This window comes from Capra hircus, chromosome 4 (assembly GCF_001704415.2).
Source record: "Capra hircus breed San Clemente chromosome 4, ASM170441v1, whole genome shotgun sequence".
Taxonomy (NCBI): Eukaryota; Metazoa; Chordata; class Mammalia; order Artiodactyla; family Bovidae; genus Capra; species Capra hircus.
In genome coordinates, this window is record NC_030811.1 from 69088874 (window position 1) to 69108559 (window position 19686).

Consider the following 19686-nt stretch of genomic DNA (forward strand, 5'->3'; position numbering starts at 1 on the left):
GGTGCTGCTACACATGACTTACCCATTTCTTTATGGAGAAACTTTGGTACAAACTGTACCAACTCTCTTCCCAGTGCCTACTGCAGGGGTTTTCAGACTCGGCCTAGGAGCTGTTAGAGTCTTCGGTCCTTCTTGGGTGCTTCCCTTAAGATCCCCCACAGCTTTGTTTTACATCAACTTCACATTCTGTGTTAGGTTTCTTTTTTTCTTCAAAATGGAATTTTCAGGGTCTCACAGTTTGAAAACCACAGAATAACTCAGGGGAAAGGTTGTACTCTGGAGCCAATCCCGCAAGGCCTTTTACATCCACGTTTCCTGCTTCACCCCCTGGAGAGCAGCATGAAACCTGAATTCCAGGATGGGCTCCATCACACACAGATCGTGCAGCCCTGGGCAAGCTATTTGACTTCCCAAAGTGTCCTTTTTTTTTTTCATCTGTAAAATAGGAATAATAATATCAGCTCCCTCACACAGTTGTAAGGAGTACCTGAGATAAGTATGCTTGACGTGTTAGTGCTTCATCAGAGTTGGCCATTCCCGTCAGGTTAGTACTCAGTCCCTTCAAGACTGCAAACCCATTATGCCCTGTGATGCTTTGACCCAGCCTTACAATGGCTTCCACCTCCCCTCATCTTTACAGTTAAACTCTTGTTTATTTAGTAAGACTGACTCATATTTTCCTCTTTCTGTGAAGCTGTCCCAGGGACAATATTGCTTCCTTAGTACTAAGTATATGCCCCTTACTAAGACAATCATCATGTTGAATTTTATTGTTTCTTGGTCTGTACATGTGTGCACACATGCATGTTCTCACACACTCTCACACACACACGTACATATACTCTCTTTCTCTCTCTCTCACACTCACACTGCTACAAAGATTAAAGGTCACCAAGGTAGGGACCTGACCTGATCATGTCCATACACTTGAGGTGACTTGTGGATGTGCCCATATCTGTGCCCCTGGGGTAAACTATGGGTCCTCCCACATGTGTCATTGGAGAACACTGTGGCTACTGCTATGGGCTTCCAAGGTGGCACAGACCCCGCTTGCCAGTGCAAGAGCTGCAGGAGATCCAGGTTCCATCCCAGGAAGATCCCCTGGAGGAGGAAATGGCAACCCACTCCAGTATTCCTGGTCTGGAGAATCCCATGGACAGAGGAGCCTGGTGGGCTACAGTCCATAGGGTCGCAAAGAGTCAGATGTGGCCACTGCTATATCTGTGCCCTTGGGGTACAGCACTCCGATAATTTTTCTTGGGATATACTTGTGGACATGCTGTATTCTATGAATGAAGCAAAGTAGCTGATGAATAGGTAAGTGAACCAGCAAGAAGCAGTGAGATTGAGAAGAGGACCTGTGGGTGGTACTACAGCTCACCAGGCTGAATTTGACATTTCAGCTTTGCTTTGTGCTTGTCTTCATACTGGTCAGTTGATGACCCCTGGCAGCCAGTTCTCTTTAGCTGAACTGCTACTACTATAAAATTGCTGAAGTGTTTTACCGAGAAACAGATTCAATCATCTGTGGGACATATATCCACAGAAACACAACTTCCCTCCACAGTAATTTAAATACTTCATTTGTTTGTTGGTTAGCAAAAAATAGCTTCTATTTAGTGAATACTCATGTGCCAGGAACTGTGTGAATGAATGCTTTACAAATATTATCCTATGTAGTATACAGAAGTTAAAGCAGCAAGAAGTTATTTTTATTATTCTGTTTTAACAGATGAGCAAACTGAGTTTGAAAAAATTGCATAACTTGTCCGAGGCCTCTTAGCAGAATAGTGGAGATAGGATTCAAGCAGCAGTTTCAGGGAGCAGGGAGCAGATGAGCAGTGGGGCTGGGGCAAAGGACTGTGTACCTGAGGCCCCACTGCAGCATGGTCAGAGCAAGCCGTGGTCCCCTGCAGGCATCTCTGTTCTATTCCAGCATGTCTCTTACTGACTCCAGGGAGTGGACATCACTGAAACTCAGAGGATGCAGCATGGCTTCCCAGTAGCACTAGTTTATTCTCTGGGCCCTTTACTGATGTTTTTAACACATCATTTCTAAGCTTAAAGCCTATTTCAGAGTCAGTTGCACCAAAGCACTGAAGACATGAAAAGTTGCTCTCCCTGGTTATCTTGTTTGTGTGATTTGTTTTTTATGTTTCTGATGCGAGTCTAGAAAATAGTTTTGTTTTTATATATACACACACACATATATATGTAGAGAGAGATAAACTATTAAAATGCTTATTACAGAAAACTTGGAAAGCATAGAAAAAGTAGAAAAATCTCCATAAGATCAAGTATTTTCCACCATTAACATTCAATCTGTGACCTTCCAATGCTTTTAATTACTACACATACATTTGTATTACCAAAATCACAATCTGTGTGATACATTTGTTTTGTTCTTTCTTCATTTAGTGATATATCATGAACATTTCCTCATGCTAATAACTATTCTTCCACTACCTGATTTTGGATGAGGAAAATGATAGGCTTCATCTAAATGTACTGTACTCTAATTAATTTGTTCTTTCTCATTTTCTTTGTCCCATGTTTTTGCCAGTTATTTTCATAGGACTTCTGCTGTTACCAGTGTTGAAAATCCAAAAAGGGAGTATGGACTATTTGGCATTAATATCTGTGTGAAGGATAACTTTGGAATCATGTTCACTCTAATTATTATAGAATTTTAAGACCTTAACAGAAGAGAAGCAGTCACCTGGGGTAGCCTATGACAGGGCACCTCCCTCCTACACCTTTCCTGACAGGTGAACCAGCCTCTGCTCACAGACCTCCATAAGCAGACACCACTCAGCTCCTCTTCATCTGTGCTAATGTGTTATGTTCCTATCTTGAGCTTAGGAACCAGATTCTGACACAAACAGATTTTGAAAAGTTGCTTCCTAAACCTTTAGAAGCATGTGCTTCAAGAGCAATGTGAGTTGAGAATCTGGGAAGGAAGTCAGAGGCAGGATGGCAGGCAAGATAGCGCAGAATGCTGGCTTAGCTAATCGAAGCCAAGGAACTGCTGTAGACAGGCAGGGAGTGTTCTCTGATTTGCAAGCTACAGTTATTCTAATTGATTTCTGCATAGTTGTGGATAGGGATCTGCCCTCTTCCATTTATTTTTCTCTGGACAAGTAAGATGTGAAATGTTGTTCCATGCCTTTCTAATTTAAATGTTGCACATGTTGAGAACTAATCTTGCCAACCATTTTAAACCAGGCCAGAAACATAACACACTGTTGTTATTAGCCTTCATTATTTGGTTAGCGCCAACATTTTGTTTGAAACAAATATAAATCTCCTTTATAGACAAAACCTGTTTATGCCATAAAGTAGATGTAATGGGAAGGCAGCTGAGTTTTCTTGGTGAGCTGCACTGCTTCGTCTCATGAGGCTGATAAGGCCAGGGATGCTCATTTTGAGAGACTTCTTGGGAAATGAGATTCATGTTCTTTGGGATCTTATGCCTGAGCTGAGACATATAACGAATCTAAGGTGGTGTGTGAAAAGTACACATACACAGAGATCAGAGGGAGCTTAGAGGAGAAACAGAGCATTACCTCACAGCCCATCCTGGGGGCTGTGGACCATGTCCTTGAAGCCATATGCACCACATTCAGTCAACAGGCTGAGTGAACCAGCTGTCTCATACACATGTGCACTATTGCTTTCCAGATATTATGTAGACACCCTGGTGGCCAATAATATTTTTAAATGAATTCTTGTATTATTACTACTTATTCTAACTTTTTGCCTTATTGTTTATTTTTTTATCAGTAGATTCGACACACATCTGTGAAATTTTTTCATGTTATAAATGGTTTCAATTACTTGAAGATTAGAAACTTCCATTGTTTGAATCAATGCTGTCCAGTAGGACTTTCTGTGATCACGGAAATGTCTCTGCCTTGTCCAGTAGTGCAGTCATTAACTCCATATAGCACTTCAGGACTTGAAATATGGCTAGTGGGAACTGAGGAACTGAATTATTAATTTAATTTTAATTTATAAATAGATACACATTAAATAGAGGATATCACGTTGGACAACACAGATCTAATGTATCCCTTTGTAGATAATTTTCTAGAAGTCCTCCCTCCTTCCCCAAGTTCCTTCTGCCACACCCTTTCCTGGTTTGTTTAGGCTTCTACCCACTTGTGGGTGTCTACCAGGCCCACTTCTTCTCAGGTGCTCCTATTCCTGAAGGTTCTTTAGCCCAAGAGAAGGGTTCTCTCACAGATGCTTAATGATATGATTTTGAAAGCCTTTCCTAATCATAGAAATGAAAAGGAATGGTAAGTTACACTTTTCTTTCAACCACCATCCAATCCTTAGGAACTTGAGGTTTCTGTTTTCCTGGGGTACATGAAATGGTGGTTTTCATATTTAGTTTGTTTCAAAGGTCATATAACATGATCCTCCTTTAAAAGTTGACTGTTTGGTAGGTCATAAATAATTATTCAGTTCAGTTCAGTTCAGTTGCTCAGTCGTGTCCTACTCTTTGTGACCCTATGAATCGCAGCACGCCAGGCCTCCCTGTCCACCACCAGCTCCTGGAATTCACCCCACCTCACGTGCATCAAGTTGGTGATGCCATCGAGCCATCTCATCTTCTGTCATCCCCTTCTCCTCCTGCCCCCCATCCCTCCCAACATCTGGGTTACCAGAAACTCAGAAATAAAAATCTTATTCTAGGGTACTCATTAAGCAAGAAATTTTCCCTTTCCTTTGCTCTCTTGATGATTATTGAGAGTGACCAAAAGGTCTTCCTTCTCTAACTTTGAAAAAAATCAACACAGCTCAGAGCATTTTATAAGTTATGACTCTTGGGTCCTTCTAAGATCATCATGGGCAGTGGCAGCATATGATATAACTTCTGTTAAGGTAAAACCACAAGATGATAGCCAATCATCTCTGAATGTAAAATTCACCTTTGTATTTATATTATGATTGATATTTATTATAGATACAGTGCTAGTATGATTAGTAGGTAATTCAAAATCATTATCTTTCCCAAAAGATTTGTGTTGTGCAGTGTTTTAAAGCAAGATGAAGGAAGAAAGCAGTAACATGTAGAATTCAAAAAAGCACATGAACTCACGCCCAAGGAGCTCTCATCAAACTAATGACCACCTTTCACGGACCAGGCTGGGAAGAGGTCTTTCTCTGGAGGAGGGCCTTCAAACTCATTCGCTCCGCAAGGGTAAAGGTGCAGGCTGCTCTCTGCTGCCTCAGGGTGAGCCTTCTCACTTCCTGCTCTTCCTGCTTTGACGCTCAGAGTTCTCTTCAGATATCAGACCCAGAGCAAGGGAAGTTTCATTTGCTGAACCCAGAGGCCAGAATGTGTCCACTCGGCTCCCGCTGGGCAGTGTGCCCTGACACGGAACACGCCTAGAGGCAAGGGAGCTTAAGGCCACTGCACCCCCGTGCCCAGTGTGCACAGTGAGATGAGAAGGAAACGTTGATGGGTGTCTCGTAACCTCCATTCTGTGTCTTTGGATTCTTCCACTCTTCACCCTCTCTCATAAATTTCCTCCAACACATGAATCCAGACGGTTGTTTCTGACATTAAAGTTGTGTTGGACATCTCTTCTCATAGCACCTCCAATCGCTGTGGTGGTGCTGTTTTCATGAAACACATCCCTCCGTGGTCTGCTAATCTCCTTTTGATAGATGCCTGGTTGTTGTGACTGTGGTTGGCAGTTGGGTGTGTGTCTGTGTGCTGGGGACGGATTCAAAGGGGAGATGGTGAGGAGTGGAGCATGGGGAAGGCCAGCCAGCAAAGACCAGTGAGCTTTTGCAAATATAAACTACCAGCCTGAATTTGCTTCCCTTTCTATTCTGTAGTAAACACAAAGGAATACAGACAGAAACTCAGTCTTCTGTGGGCCCCCAGGAAGAACATCCATCCTCTCCCTGTGCTCTTGAGGCCCCTGAAGTGTTTGAAAGGAGCCAAAGGAAGAGCATGCTTTGGGGTCTGTTCTGCTCCCTCCCTCTGGGCCTTCCTGTGCCCAGGCTGCCACCCCTCCTTCCCCAGCATCCGAGGAGCTACAGGTGACCCTTTCCACAGGACCCTGGCCTTCTCCTTGATAGATCTGTGTAGAAAAACTAATGGGCAGTGCTCGTCATCCTTGTCTCTCTACGACAGTTGGTTTAGGTGTATGACTTCTTAACCTTCATGTGTGTGTTTCATGTATTTTCCTTCTGCTTACAAAATTATACCAAATGATCGTACCTTCTAAATTTTCCTTTTTCTGCTTGAGTCTATATGTATATATTTCTTTGATTAGAATATCTTAGCCTGAAAGCCTCTGATCTTCACTGTAGGAAACTAGCACAAGGCTAATTATCTGTCATCAAACTTTGGATTGCTGGATGTTTCCGTAATTGCCCTCAAATGTGGTAATGAGGTTGCAGGTTTGAGGAAACACTTATGAACAGCAGCTTTGGGGAAATTAACCTCTTCATTTTCAATACTGAATTCCAAATTACTGTGTATTAACGCATCTGTCTCCTGCCTTTTGTTAAATTTCAGTACCTACTAGAAATGAAAAGCTTAATCCTGCCCCCAGAACACATCCTGAAGCGGGGGGACAGTGAAGCAATAGCATATGCATTCTTCCATCTGGCGCACTGGAAGAGGGTAGAAGGAGCTTTGAATCTTCTCCATTGTACATGGGAAGGCAGTAAGTAATTTTCTTTCTTTGAAACATTTTTTTTTAAAGCACGAAAACATGCTAAAGGTGTTTTTGCCCTGAGCATTTGTGATGAATGATGAAGATTTACATATCTATAGCTCTGCTCTCTAACCACATCACAGAGATGTGGTTAATTACTCAGGCTCTCTGGTTCCCCAGTGGTAGTGGGTATTATTGTGGTGATGCTGCCTCTGTGCCTCAAAAAGGCAAGTTTATACAGTGGAGGGGGTAAATCAGGACTGTTCCAGCAGTTGTGCTATGCTTAGTTGCTTAGTCATATCTGGCTTTTTGCAACCTGCCAGGCTCTTCTGTCCATGGGAATTCTCCAGGCAAGAATACTGAAGTGGGTTGCCATGCCCTCCTCCAGGGGATCCTCCCAACCCAGAGATCAGAGGAGCATTCTACTCCTGGAAACCCTCCTTGGAGACCCAGACAGCCCCTTGGCATCATGGGAGTCTTTGGCATGTAGCCAGGCTCCTTGCTGGGCTCTGATGACCACTTCCAGATGGGCTTTCTGGGAGGGTTGGCTGAAGAGCCACAGTTATCCTCCAGGAGAGCTCAGTTGGCCAAACAAAAAGGAACAGCAGTTAGACTTCAGGACAACTGGACCCTAGTATGGTGACAGGGATAGCCTTGTGTGTTGAGGAATAAATGCCTGTTAGATGGATGTGGGGGTACATTGATCTGAGCAGCTGCTGGCACCAGCATTCTGTGTGAGAAGTGGTTGTACTAGTGGGTGAGACATGCTCCTGGCCCCAGAGAAGCATCTCATCCAATTGGAAGGAGTAACCAGCAGCATTAGCAGCTGCTCAACGAGTTTTCAGATGGGAGAGACCTATGGGGTGGAGCAGTCATGGGTAACCTTATAGGTCATAGGAGATTTGAACCAAGCCTTGAAGAACTAGGACAGTTTTATAAGCAAGGACACTGTGAACAGTGCTAAGTGTGTGGGGGGCAGCTGTTGGGGAGAATGAAAAGGGCTCAAGATTATGGATTATTGAACAAAATGTATATTGACACTGCTATCATAAATTTAAGCAAAACAAGCATAACATGTAGCATGGGTTTTTCCCCCCTCTTGGGGAAAAGAAATTTTAGAGTCTTCTGATAATTTTTCCTTAGTTCACCCCTACTCTGATCAGCCTCACAAGCAAATGTCTTTTTAATCCCTTTCACTGTTTATTTTTGCTCCTTCCATTTTCATTTTGCCAGTCTTCTACTCTTCCCTTTTCCTGCCCTTCCCTAACCCAGCAGGAATCTAAACTGGTACAGGAAAGGGGTGGGGAGCAGCCAAATGAGATGGAGTAAAAGTAACTTGACAGAGATAGGACTCAAGTTGATTGAAAGGTTTTTTTGTTTAGTTGTTTTGAAAATATTTCTTCAGAGAATTGTAGCAGGTCTAGTTAAATCATTTACTGTTTACAACCTGAAGTGTGGTGACTTGGTGGATAATTTCTACGCTCACTCTGTAAGTGTAATAAGCTACTCCAAGTGTCCTGGTCCTGGTATTTGGATGTGTTAAGACAGCAGACTCTTGCTCAGGGAGTGTGTGGACACGTGTGCAGTTCTCTCTGGCTTGGGCTTATTGTTGCATGTATGGTATTCTATACAGATGAGACAAAAGGAATTTTTATTTAAACATGAGAAAGAAAGAGATAAAGCCTAGCAAGACTGAACATGAGAGGCCTTACCTAGTATTAGTCATGGTAAAATTAAATGGACAAATTGGCTTACCAAGTAAGAACACACACACACACACACACACACACACACACACACACACACACACACACACACATATCTAGATTCAGTTCAGTTCAGTCACTCAGTCATGTCTGACTCTTTGTGACCCCATGGACTGCAGCACGCCAGGCCTCCCTACCCATCACCAACTCCCAGAGCTTACTCAAACTCATGTCCTTTGAGTTGGTAATACCATCCAACCATCTCATCCTCCGTTGTCCCCTTCTCCTGGTCTCAGTCTTTCCCAGTATCAGGGTCTTTTCAAATGAATCAGTTCTTTACATCAGGTGGCCAAAGCATTGGAATTTCAGCTTCAACATCAGTCCTTCCAATGAATATTCAGGACTGATTTCCTTTAGGATGGACTGGTTGGATCTCCTTGCAGTCCAAGGGGCTCTCAGGAGTCCCCTCCAACACCACAGTTCAAAAGCATCAATTCTTCGATGCTCAGCTTTCTTTATAGTCCAACTCTCACATCCATACATGACTACTGGAAAAACCATAGCTTTGACTAGATGGACCTTTGTTGGCAAAGTAATGTCTCTGCTTTTTAATATGCTGTCTAGGTTGGTCATAAATTTTCTTCCAAGGAGAAAGTGTCTTTTAATTTCATGGCTGCAGCCACCATCTGCAGTGATTTTGGAGCCCAAAAAAATAAAGTCTGTCACTGTTTCCATTGTTTCCCCATCAATTTGCCATGAAGTGATGGGACCAGATGCCATGATCTTAGTTTTCTGAATGTTGAGTTTTAAGCCAACTTTTTCATTCTCCTCTTTCTTTCACTTTCAACAAGAGGCTTAGTTCTTCTTTGCTTTCTGCCATAAGGGTGGTGTCATCTGCATATCTGAGGTTATTGATATTTCTCCCCACAATCTTGATTCCAGCTTGTGCTTCATCCAGCCCAGTGTTTCTCATGATGTACTCTGCATATAAGTTAAATAAGCAGGGTGACAACATAAAGCCTTGACATATTCCTTTTTTGATTTAGAACCAGTCTGCTGTTCTATGTCGAGTTTTCACTGTTGCTTCTTGACCTTCAATTTATAGATTGGTATCTTGGAAATATAGTAATAGAAGGTTATTGATTGGATCTGATTGATAAGATGGTTGCTGCTGCTAAGTCGCTTCAGTCGTGTCCGACTCTGTGCGACCCCATAGACGGCAGCCCACCAGGCTCCCCTGTCCCTGGGATTCTCCAGGCAAGAATACAGGATTGGGTTGCCATTTCCTTCTCCAATGCATGAAAGTGAAAAGTGAAAGTGAAGTCACTCAGTCATGTCTGACTCTTCACGACCCCATGGACTGCAGCCTACCAGGCTCCTCCGTTCATGGGATTTTCCAGGAAAGAGTACTGGAGTGGGGTGCCATAGCCTTCTCTGGATAAGATAGTCCTATAGAAAAGGTCAGAAGAGGAGTGGGGCAGTAAGTGATAAAGACACAGTGTTATGAATGGCATAACTGTAAAAATAAAAAATAATGAAAAAAATTCTGTTTGGAAGTTCAGTTCAGTTCAGTCGCTCAGTCGTGTCCGACTCTTTGCAACCCCATGAATCGCAGCATACCAGGCCTCCCTGTCCATCACCAACTCCCGGAGTTCACTCAGACTCACGTCCATCAAGTCAGTGATGCCATCCAGCCATCTCATCCTCTGTCGTCCCCTTCTCCTCCAGCCCCCAATCCCTCCCAGGATCAGAGTCTTTTCCAACGAGTCAACTCTTCGCATGAGGTGGCCAAAGTACTGGATTTTCAGCTTCAGCATCATTCCTTCCAGAAACATCCCAGGGCTGATCTGCTTCAGAATGGATTGGTTGGATCTCCTTGCAGTCCAAGGGACTCTCAAGAGTCTTCTCCAACACCACAGTTCAAAAGCATCAATTCTTCGGCGCTCAGCCTTCTTCACAGTCCAACTCTCACATCCATACATGACCACAGGAGAAAACATAGCCTTGACTAGATGGACTTAGTCAACAAAGTAATGTCTCTGCTTTTGAATATACTATCTAGGTTGGTCATAACTTTTCTTCCAAGGAGTAAGCGTCTTTTAATTTCATGGCTGCAGTCACCATCTGCAGTGATTTTGGAGCCCCCAAAAATAAAGTCTGACACTGTTTCCACTGTTTCTCGATCTATTTTCCATGAAGTGATGGGACCAGATGCCATGATCTTCGTTTTCTGAATGTTGAGCTTTAAGCCAACTTTTTCACTCTCCACTTTCACTTTCATCAAGAGGCTTTTTAGCTCCTCTTCACTTTCTGCCATAAGGGTGGTGTCATCTGCATATCTGAGGTTATTGATGTTTCTCCCGGCAATCTTGATTCCAGCTTGTGTTTCTTCCAGTCCAGCGTTTCTCATGATGTATTCTGCGTATAAGTTAAATAAGCAGGGTGACAATACATAGCCTTGACGTACTCCTTTTCCTATTTAGAACCAATCTGTTGTTCCATGTCCAGTTCTAACTGTTGCTTCCTGACCTGCATACAGATTTCTCAAGAGGCAGTTCAGGTGGTCTGGTATTCCCATCTCTCTCAGAACTTTCCACAGTTTATTGTGATCCACACAGTCAAAGGCTTTGGCATAGTCAAGAAAGCAGAAATAGATATTTTTCTGGAACTCTCTTGCTTTTTCCATGATCCAGCAGATGTTGGCAATTTGATCTCTGGTTCCTCTGCCTTAAAACCAGCTTGAACATCAGGAAGTTCACGGTTCACGTATTGCTGAAGCCTGGCTCGGAGAATTTTGAGCATTACTTTACTAGCATGTGAGATGAGTGCAATCCACTAGCTTTGTTCGTAGCGATGCTTTCCAAGGCCCACTTGACTTCACATTCCAGGATGTCTGGCTCTAGATTAGTGATCACACCATCATGATTATCTGGGTTGTGAAGATTTTTTTGTATAGTTCTTCTGTGTATTCTTGCCACCTCTTCTTAATATCTTCTGCTTCTGTTAGGTCCAGACCATTTCTGTCCTTTACTGAGCCCATCTTTGCATGAAATGTTCCCTTGGTATCTCTAATTTTCTTGAAGAGATCTCTAGTCTTTCCCATTCTGTTCTTTTCCTCTATTTCTTTGCATTGATCGCTGAAGAAGGCTTTCTTAACTCTTCTTGCTATTCTCTGGAACTCTGCATTTAGATGCTTATATCTTTCCTTTTCTCCTTTGCTTTTCGCCTCTCTTCTTTTCACAGCTATTTGTAAGGCCTCCCCAGACAGCCATTTTGCCTTTTTGCATTTCTTTCCCATGGGGATGGTCTTGATCCCTGTCTCCTGTACAATGTCATGAACCTCATTCCATAGTTCAACAGGCACTCTATCTATCAGATCTAGGCCCTTAAATCTATTTCTCACTTCCACTGTATAATCATAAGGGATTTTATTTAGATCATACCTGAATAGTCTAGTGGTTTTCCCTACTTTCTTCCATTTGAGCATTCTTTGGCATTGCCTTTCTTTGGGATTGGAATGAAAACTGACCTTTTCCAGTCCTGTGGCCACTGCTGAGTTTTCCAAATTTGCTGGCATATTGAGTGCAGCACTTTCACAGCATCATCTTTCAGGATTTGAAACAGTTCAACTGAAATTCCATCACCTCCACTAGCTTTGTTCATAGCAATGCTTTCCAAGGCCCACTTGACTTCACATTCCAGGATGTCTGGCTCTAGATTAGTGATCACACCATCATGATTATCTGGGTCGTGAAGATCTTTTTTGTACAGTTCTTCCGTGTATTCTTGCCACCTCTGCTTAATATCTTCTGCTTCTGTTAGGTCCAGACCATTTCTGTCCTGTATTACCAGATAACAATGGGGAGATGCTTTGGAAACACTGGGAAGGACAGTGATATTTTCAGAGATGAGAAGTGACACAGTGATCCCCACATCAAGCAGTGAGGTACCATTGGGGGGATGTAATTATCTCAGATTAGATGGGTGGAACACTTTATTAGAATAAAAAGAAACGGTGAGTTTTTAGACATTAAACAGTATGGCAGGGCAGTCAGGGACCTATATGAAAGGCAAACTCTGCATTTAATCCTTATGGATAATTAAGAACCAAGCCAGGAAATTACACAGCTGTTCAGTTTTCAAAAAGAGTCGCACCATTCAGTTTTAGAAAAGAGAACCATGAAAGTGCTTACCAGGTGCTGACTACCTTAGTTAGTAGTTAATTGAGGACCTTAGTAGAGGATCCCAGGAACCTTGAAGAATGTTTGTGTAACAGTGTAATTCACAGAGGGTTTGCATTTCCATCATTTCATGGACTCCTGATAAAGTTCTGAGTCAGGCAGGACAAAGGTGGCCATGTTAGATGTTCAGAAGAGAAGCAGGTTTGTTGAGGTGAGCAACCTATTGAACGTCCTGCAGGCACTGATGTTAGAATCAGGTTTACTGTGTCTTCACTGCTCTTTTCTGTAACACCAGCTATTTAGGCCTTACCTGGATAGATTAAGGAGAAGAGGAGCAGCCATCTCTGAAACATTTGTTTAGAAGCCCTCAGTTTATACCACTACTTAAGGTTGGGGTATTCCTATGCCCTTTCTAATGTTTTGAAAGCTAATCATTCTACATAAAATTATATTTTGTTATTAAATATTGACTTAAACATTTAAAATATAGAATGAGCCCAATTTAATATAAAAATACATTCTATATATATAAAAAGATAAAAGAGGTTAGAATTAGATATACCTTTAAGTAGATTTTTAAGTGATTTTTTTCTTCATATTTGTATTTTTCAAACTTGCTACAATAACCATATATATTTTCTTTAAGCATAAAAACTTATGTGTATATATGTACATGTATATATATGTATATGCATGTATTTAGAAAATGATCTTTCATTACAAACAGTTTTGTCTTTAAAAAATACAAAGCTATAAATCTGTCTTGAAATTTAGGAGAAGGAATTACCACTCCAACTTCAGGCAGTTGTGTGTGATTGTTTGACAAGACTTCTAGATCTGTGTCCATTCTAAGTTAAGTGGAGGCATCAAAGGTCTGGATTTTAAAAGACTTGGATTAGAATTCTGGCTCAGCTACCCATTCGCTGATATTAATGTACCATTTTTTGAAAACTGTGAAGTACTGATGATATTGAATGCCGCCGCCCTATTCCAAGTTGGTGAGCTTCAGGGCAGTTGCTCCGAGGGCTGCTACAGTTTAGGAACCACTCCTTTTCCCTGTCTGGAGGTCAGTAGGGCTCCCCTAGACTGCCCGTGCCTAAGCTCAGGAGGCTGCACTTCCTCCAGTTCACCACTGGGTGGCGCCTTTTGACATCTCCAGTCTCATAGTCTAGGTTTTCACCTTTAAATCATTTTTTTCTTCATTCTGAAATTTAAGACCATTCCCCAACTCCCTTCCACTTCCTCTTTTTCACTAGAAAGAGAATTCAGAAAGGAAGATAGCTATCTAATTTCACTAGGTTCCATGTTAAAAAGTGTGTATTCTTTCAAAAATTCACTGTATCTTTTAGAAAAAGAATTATGTCAAAAGTGTTGGTTAGGGGTGGGGATGAGGTATAGTTTTCTTTGCTTTTTAATGAGTTTATTATGTTGGAGCACTAGTCATCTTGTGGAATTAAGTGAGTCTCCCACCAATCAGGCTGAAATAACTCACATTTTTGATAAAACCCCAAAGTCCAGCTGATGCATGGCAGAGATTGTTTGGGTTTGAAACATATGGTGGTTTGAAGATAAAAAACCTGAATCCTCAACCACAAATACATCAGCATTTCAAAGGTTTGTAAAATGTTTGATTCATCACTATCCCAGCCCCTGAAATTACACAATGTGTTTCTCAAAGTCAAGACAATCAAGAAAGGGGAAAAGTTTTAATTTATTTAAGATTTAAAAACATGTTCCTAAGTTCATTACACAACTGCCACATTATCTGAATTATATTTATTTTAAGCCCTGTAGGTTCTGGTTATCTTCACAAACATGTACACACATGACTGCAAGTATATGTTGAATATAAAGAACATACATGAATGAGGAAACTCATTTGAACTGTGTCTTTAGTTACAGTGGTATTGTGCTTTATGGTGCCCTGTTTTAAATGGTACGTCTTCTAACTTACCTGTATTAAATTCTGCTGTGGCCTTATCTCCCTCCTGCCTTGATATTTTCAAGACTCTGATTTGGCTGTATTTATTTTTTTAAAAGTGAGGTAGTCTGCTGACCACAACTGGAGATTTAATTTCAGGTTCCATATATCAGAAGACTAGAATACCATGGGGTAAATCACTTAGCTTTTCTTTGTTTCCATTTTCTTCCTTACTCGATCTTTATTTTCTTTTTGGAGATTTTTTTTTCCCCAAAAAAATTCACTAAATAATGTATAAGATTTGAAGGTGGTGATTCTTAGGGGGATTAAGGCAAATCTTTCCTTTGAGAGGAGAAAATGGCCCATTGTTGAAGCAAAGGATGAGATTCTGATTCTAATTTATTCTCTTTGAACCCGATGGTAAGTGCTGCTGGCTGTAAGATGTGATCCTTGGGGCATTTCCTCTAATCAAACCTTTCCTCCAAAAGCCTGGCACCTTTGAGACTGCTAAAGAGAAATTCTCCCACCCTTCAGCCCATGGATCCAAGGCTAAATTTTATAATTTGGGAGAAAACAGTGGCAGCTGAAGTCCCTGGGCATAGCCAACTTATACTAGTAGCCGGAATCCAGATACTGTATGATGCTTCCCCACCAACTGCCCAGTAGAACCAGCTTGCTCCTTTCACTTACTCAGTTTTGAGCAACTGACCATAATTTGGATCCACTGGGGCTTTTAAAGGGAAAATTCTGTCTCTTCCCTACTGTGCATTAATTTATTCATTCCTTTATTCAGTGAACATTTATAGGCATTCTTTTGGGGATATCAAGATAAGTAAGACTCTGAAATGCTTTGGGAGAAACAATGTGTGTGTGCACGTATACTCACATACACGTGCCCATGTATGTGTACATATAGTGTGGGTAGGAGCAGAGCTATCAAGGAAGCAGGAACAGAGTATTAGAGTGTTACAGGTCACTCACAAGCTAGTGACTCTGCTCCAAAACTCTAGAATGTTTCTTTGAAATTGGAATAGAACATCTTGTAATCTAAAAGGAAAGTGGTTTTCCAAGGCCATATAACTAGATAGTGAAAAAATGTGGATCAAAATCCAGAGTTTTGACTTTTGGATTTTCTTTCTTGTTGTCCCCAAAGCCTCACAAAAGACAGAGAGCCTTTATGGCCATTGCCTATGTTACAGTCAATAGAATGGAAAATGTGGGTTGTGATAATATTCTGTTCTATCATTTGTACTTCTAATTGTTCACAAATAAGCAGCATTTGTACTTACTTATAAGCTAGAATATGATCTGATAGAGCAAGTAGGAGCTTGGGGTTGGTGGAAAGGAAAGCAAAGAGAAAACTAACTTTCACTGAGCAGTCAGGCCCTATGTGTAGACACCTTGAGCTCTGCTGTCACGCATACAGCACCTTTTAACAGCCTCTCGAGGTCCTTGGTGTCCTCATTTTTATGGACACATAAAATGACCCGCTAGACACAGAATAATGACCCGCCTGAAGTCATACAGTTGTCATCCTGGTCCAGTTGGCTCGTCGTGAGCTGTCACCTCCACCGCTACCCCATTAGGTATACACTATCACAAGGGAACTTTCACACTTGTTTTCATGATTATTGTCTCATCTGTTTCCCACCCTGGGCAATCAGCTCCATCAGTCCAGAAACAGTGCATGCTTGGCTCACATTCCTGTCCCTACTATACAAGGTAGACACTCAAATTTTGACCATGTAGAGCTGGGATTCAAACTCAGTCCTTAGTATTGCAAACAATCTGTATAAAGTTCTCTGAGATCCTCTTTGAAAATTCAACATAGGCAAAGTATCAGACATTGCCTTCTATCCTTGTCTATATTGTGGATAGGATGAAAGGTCATTAGAATTCAGTGGGAAAATCAAGAGTTAACTTGTTCATGTATCCATGCTTGTGTCCATTCTCTTGATTCTTTATCCAGAATTGGTCAAGTCTCTGATGGGTACAACACTGATACAGGCTTGAAACCTGTCTAGATAGTGTGTCTGGGTGAGGCCAGAAGGCAGTAGTGTAATGTCTCACACGTTATTGTGGAGGGCCTGCTGTGTTCACTAAGTAGATCCAGTTCGTTTTGCCTCTCCCACAAAGGCACAGTAGAAACCAAGGTAGGGAGGAGATGACACAAAAGGAAAATGCAAAAATGCCACTAGGTTCCATGTACTAACACTAAATAGTCCAGATTCTTTTTTTCCTAACCAAATGCATATACATTTTCATGTATTTCTTCTGAAATGTGTGTGTTCTTTTTTTTGCGGGGGGCGGGGGATGGAAATATTTTAGGAAGTTTTTAGTCACTCATGAAGTAGATCGAATTCATAAAACAGTTCAAATGACCTTTTTTCATTCTTACCTGCCCTGCTAAATCAGTGTGTTACTACTTGCACTTGCCAAAGTTCTGGCCATTCACCTAAAGCCACAAGGTCCTTGTGGAGCAGTTATACATATTTTTAGTGAAAGGACCAGGAGGTGGGGGGTGCGGCTGGCACGGCTCACGTGGTGCCTCTTCCCGCTCTTTCTAGACCTCCAGTGCTTATCTCACACTTTGCTGGACCCCGCCCAGCAGGGTGGATAAAGGATAGAATTGCAAACAGAAATTGTGTTTGCTTTTGTTTAGTGAAGCCAAGTCTTAACATTATTTTATGAACTCGATGTAAATGACAACTGACATGAGAAAGAGAAATTTTAAGGGCACATAAGCATCCTTACTATCACGGGGCTTGGGGGCAGAGGATGGTACAGGAAGAGCGTGTGTGTATTCTTTGTTGAATCATATATAATCAGTGTCCTCACCCTCTCCAGAAGACCAGAACTGATTAGAAGGAAGAGAGTAACTTGATGCACAAAATTTGTATGCATGCCAAATACTGGAGTGAAAAGCATTTGCTATCTGATTGAAAAGACACCAACCAACCATTTGATTTCTGTGGTTGAACACTCTCAAGATCTTGCACCCCTATATTTCATTTAAAAAATTGCTCCCTGAAGTGCAAACTGACTTCAGTTTTGAATAAAATTTAGCATTCAAATTTATAGCCACTTTGAAAACTGAGGGTATGAACCTAGACAGATTCTTAATTACAGGAGCCCTAGTGCACATGAAAATCTGGATTAAAAAAAAAAACCTTCCACATAGGTTTTTCTACATTTTGGAGATGCTTTCATAGCAGCCATCATTTATGGGAAATGGTATTAAAATCCTGCCATATTGCAGTTTAAATGCCCCGCTTCCCAGAAGAGAGTTTAGTGTATCCTATAAAGCACTAAGTGAGTTTTTCTCTTTTTGGTTTTGTAATTTTTTTCCCTTCTCTTGAAAGCCTGGTTCTACTGAGAGAAATGCTGCTTCCTTCAAGTAATCTTTGTGTGTTAGCAACTTGTGCAGGGAACCCCTCTCTTGCTTGCTGTAATGGGCAAAAGTCATCTTGTTTTGCATGAAAGAGAAGGTCTGATTGAACTAGAGTAAGCCTTTCATTTTAAGAAGAGTTAAAGTCTAGGGTGTTTTTAATGTTTTAATCTCTGTTTAAGAGGTTTCTGTTACAAGAGGAAAATTGATAACATTTTTACCTCAGCCAACTGCCAGCAAACTGGCTCTGCTCTAATCCCACGTTTGTAGTGATTTATATTCTCCGTGGCAACGTGCTGTAACCTCAGAGTGATAGCACTGTGGTGCAGATTGACTGCATTCCAAATGCTGGGATCACATACATAATGTTTTTACTTTTAAATAATATTCAGACACCAGAATAAATACCATATGTGCACTGATGCTGGTTACAATGGAACCTTGTCATGTCTCGTGAGGGAGAACATTCTTTGTTTCTGATTTCTGTTTGAAATAAGTATGCAAAAGACAAATATGTACATTGACAGCATTTTGAGAAGACTTTGGTAATTACACAGCTGAGGACATAGCTAGGAGTCCTTGAAATGCAGCATTTACGGCTGAAAAGTTTGCTGTGTTGCCACCATCCCTCTTTGACACACATGAAGGCAAGGATTGTAATTCGACGTTCCCAGTGTAGGGTCTAGTTTTTTCATATTTTACATCTACGGCATGCTGTAGTTGCCGGACATCTGTGGAAGAAAAATTACCTCCTCGAGTACTGTTCATAGGAACAGTGAGACTAACATGCTGATGACATTGTAACAGGGAGAGTAACGCATGTGAAAATGGGAAGAGATGGACTGACTGGAAAGTCATAATTCAGGGTGAGACCTAATGTTATCTGATGCCCCAAAAGCAAAGCTTACGTGGCCTGACATCCTCAAAATACAGATACTCGATCTCTCCAGATCCATTTTTTCTCCCACATGATGTTGAAGATTTAAAAGTTTCATAAAGTTCAGAAATACCTCCCAAGTCATGCACTTTGAGATTCTTGTTTTTATCCATCTTGGTTGGAATTCTAATCCACCTAGACATATTTTTGAAATAGACATGCTAGAATGCCTTTCATATTTGTGCATCTGTGACATGCTCCTACAAGTCAGTCCACGTTGCTTCTTGGGGAAGCATTTCAATCCAGGTTTTTGTTATTACTATCAGTTGAGCTATATTGAATTAGTGCTCATGACATTTTCATAATATTTTGTAGCTGAGGAAACCCTGGGCATTGGAATTGATGGCTTTGCCTACTCCTCTGCACCCCCATCCCCACCTAGTGTTGTGAGGTTTGTCCAGATGTATAGTGTGAGGTTAATGTGTGAGTCATTTGTCATAATGCATCTCTGACAATTTCTCTGGTGCATGCCTCAGCATTTGGGTAAGTCTCGCATCCTTTCTGAAAGTTACTTGTAGAAATGTTCCCCATTATAAAAATGCTCAAAATGCTCCCCATGAAGTTGAGATGTTATGAGACAAATATTGTGCCTCTAACATATTGTCTCTCCTTTTCAGCTTTTCGGATGATCCCTTATCCCTTGGAAAAGGGGCATCTGTTTTATCCCTACCCCATCTGTACAGAGACAGCAGATCGCGAGCTGCTCCCATGTAAGTCTGCCCTCCTTATTCCTCTCCTGGGCTGGTGAGGGTGGTGCGCCAACAACGGGATAGAGAGAGGTGGGAATGATACATGTGTATGGTGTTCCTTGTCTTCTATTGCCCTGTCCTCGTCCGACAGCATAAGCATCAAAGTGAGTTATGTGTGCAG

General features: G+C 41.6%; 1 protein-coding gene across 7 annotated transcripts in view; it reads left to right on the forward strand.

The window, feature by feature from the left end:
- ST7 (suppression of tumorigenicity 7) overlaps window positions 1-19686 on the forward strand; it is a 272724-nt gene that overhangs the window by 239289 nt on the left and 13749 nt on the right. For all 7 annotated transcript variants that reach the window (XM_018047192.1, XM_018047189.1, XM_018047191.1 and 4 more), the window contains 2 exons: window positions 6542-6692; window positions 19434-19526. In XM_018047192.1, the coding sequence (XP_017902681.1) occupies window positions 6542-6692; window positions 19434-19526 (244 nt within the window). The remainder of the gene's footprint in view (window positions 1-6541; window positions 6693-19433; window positions 19527-19686) is intronic.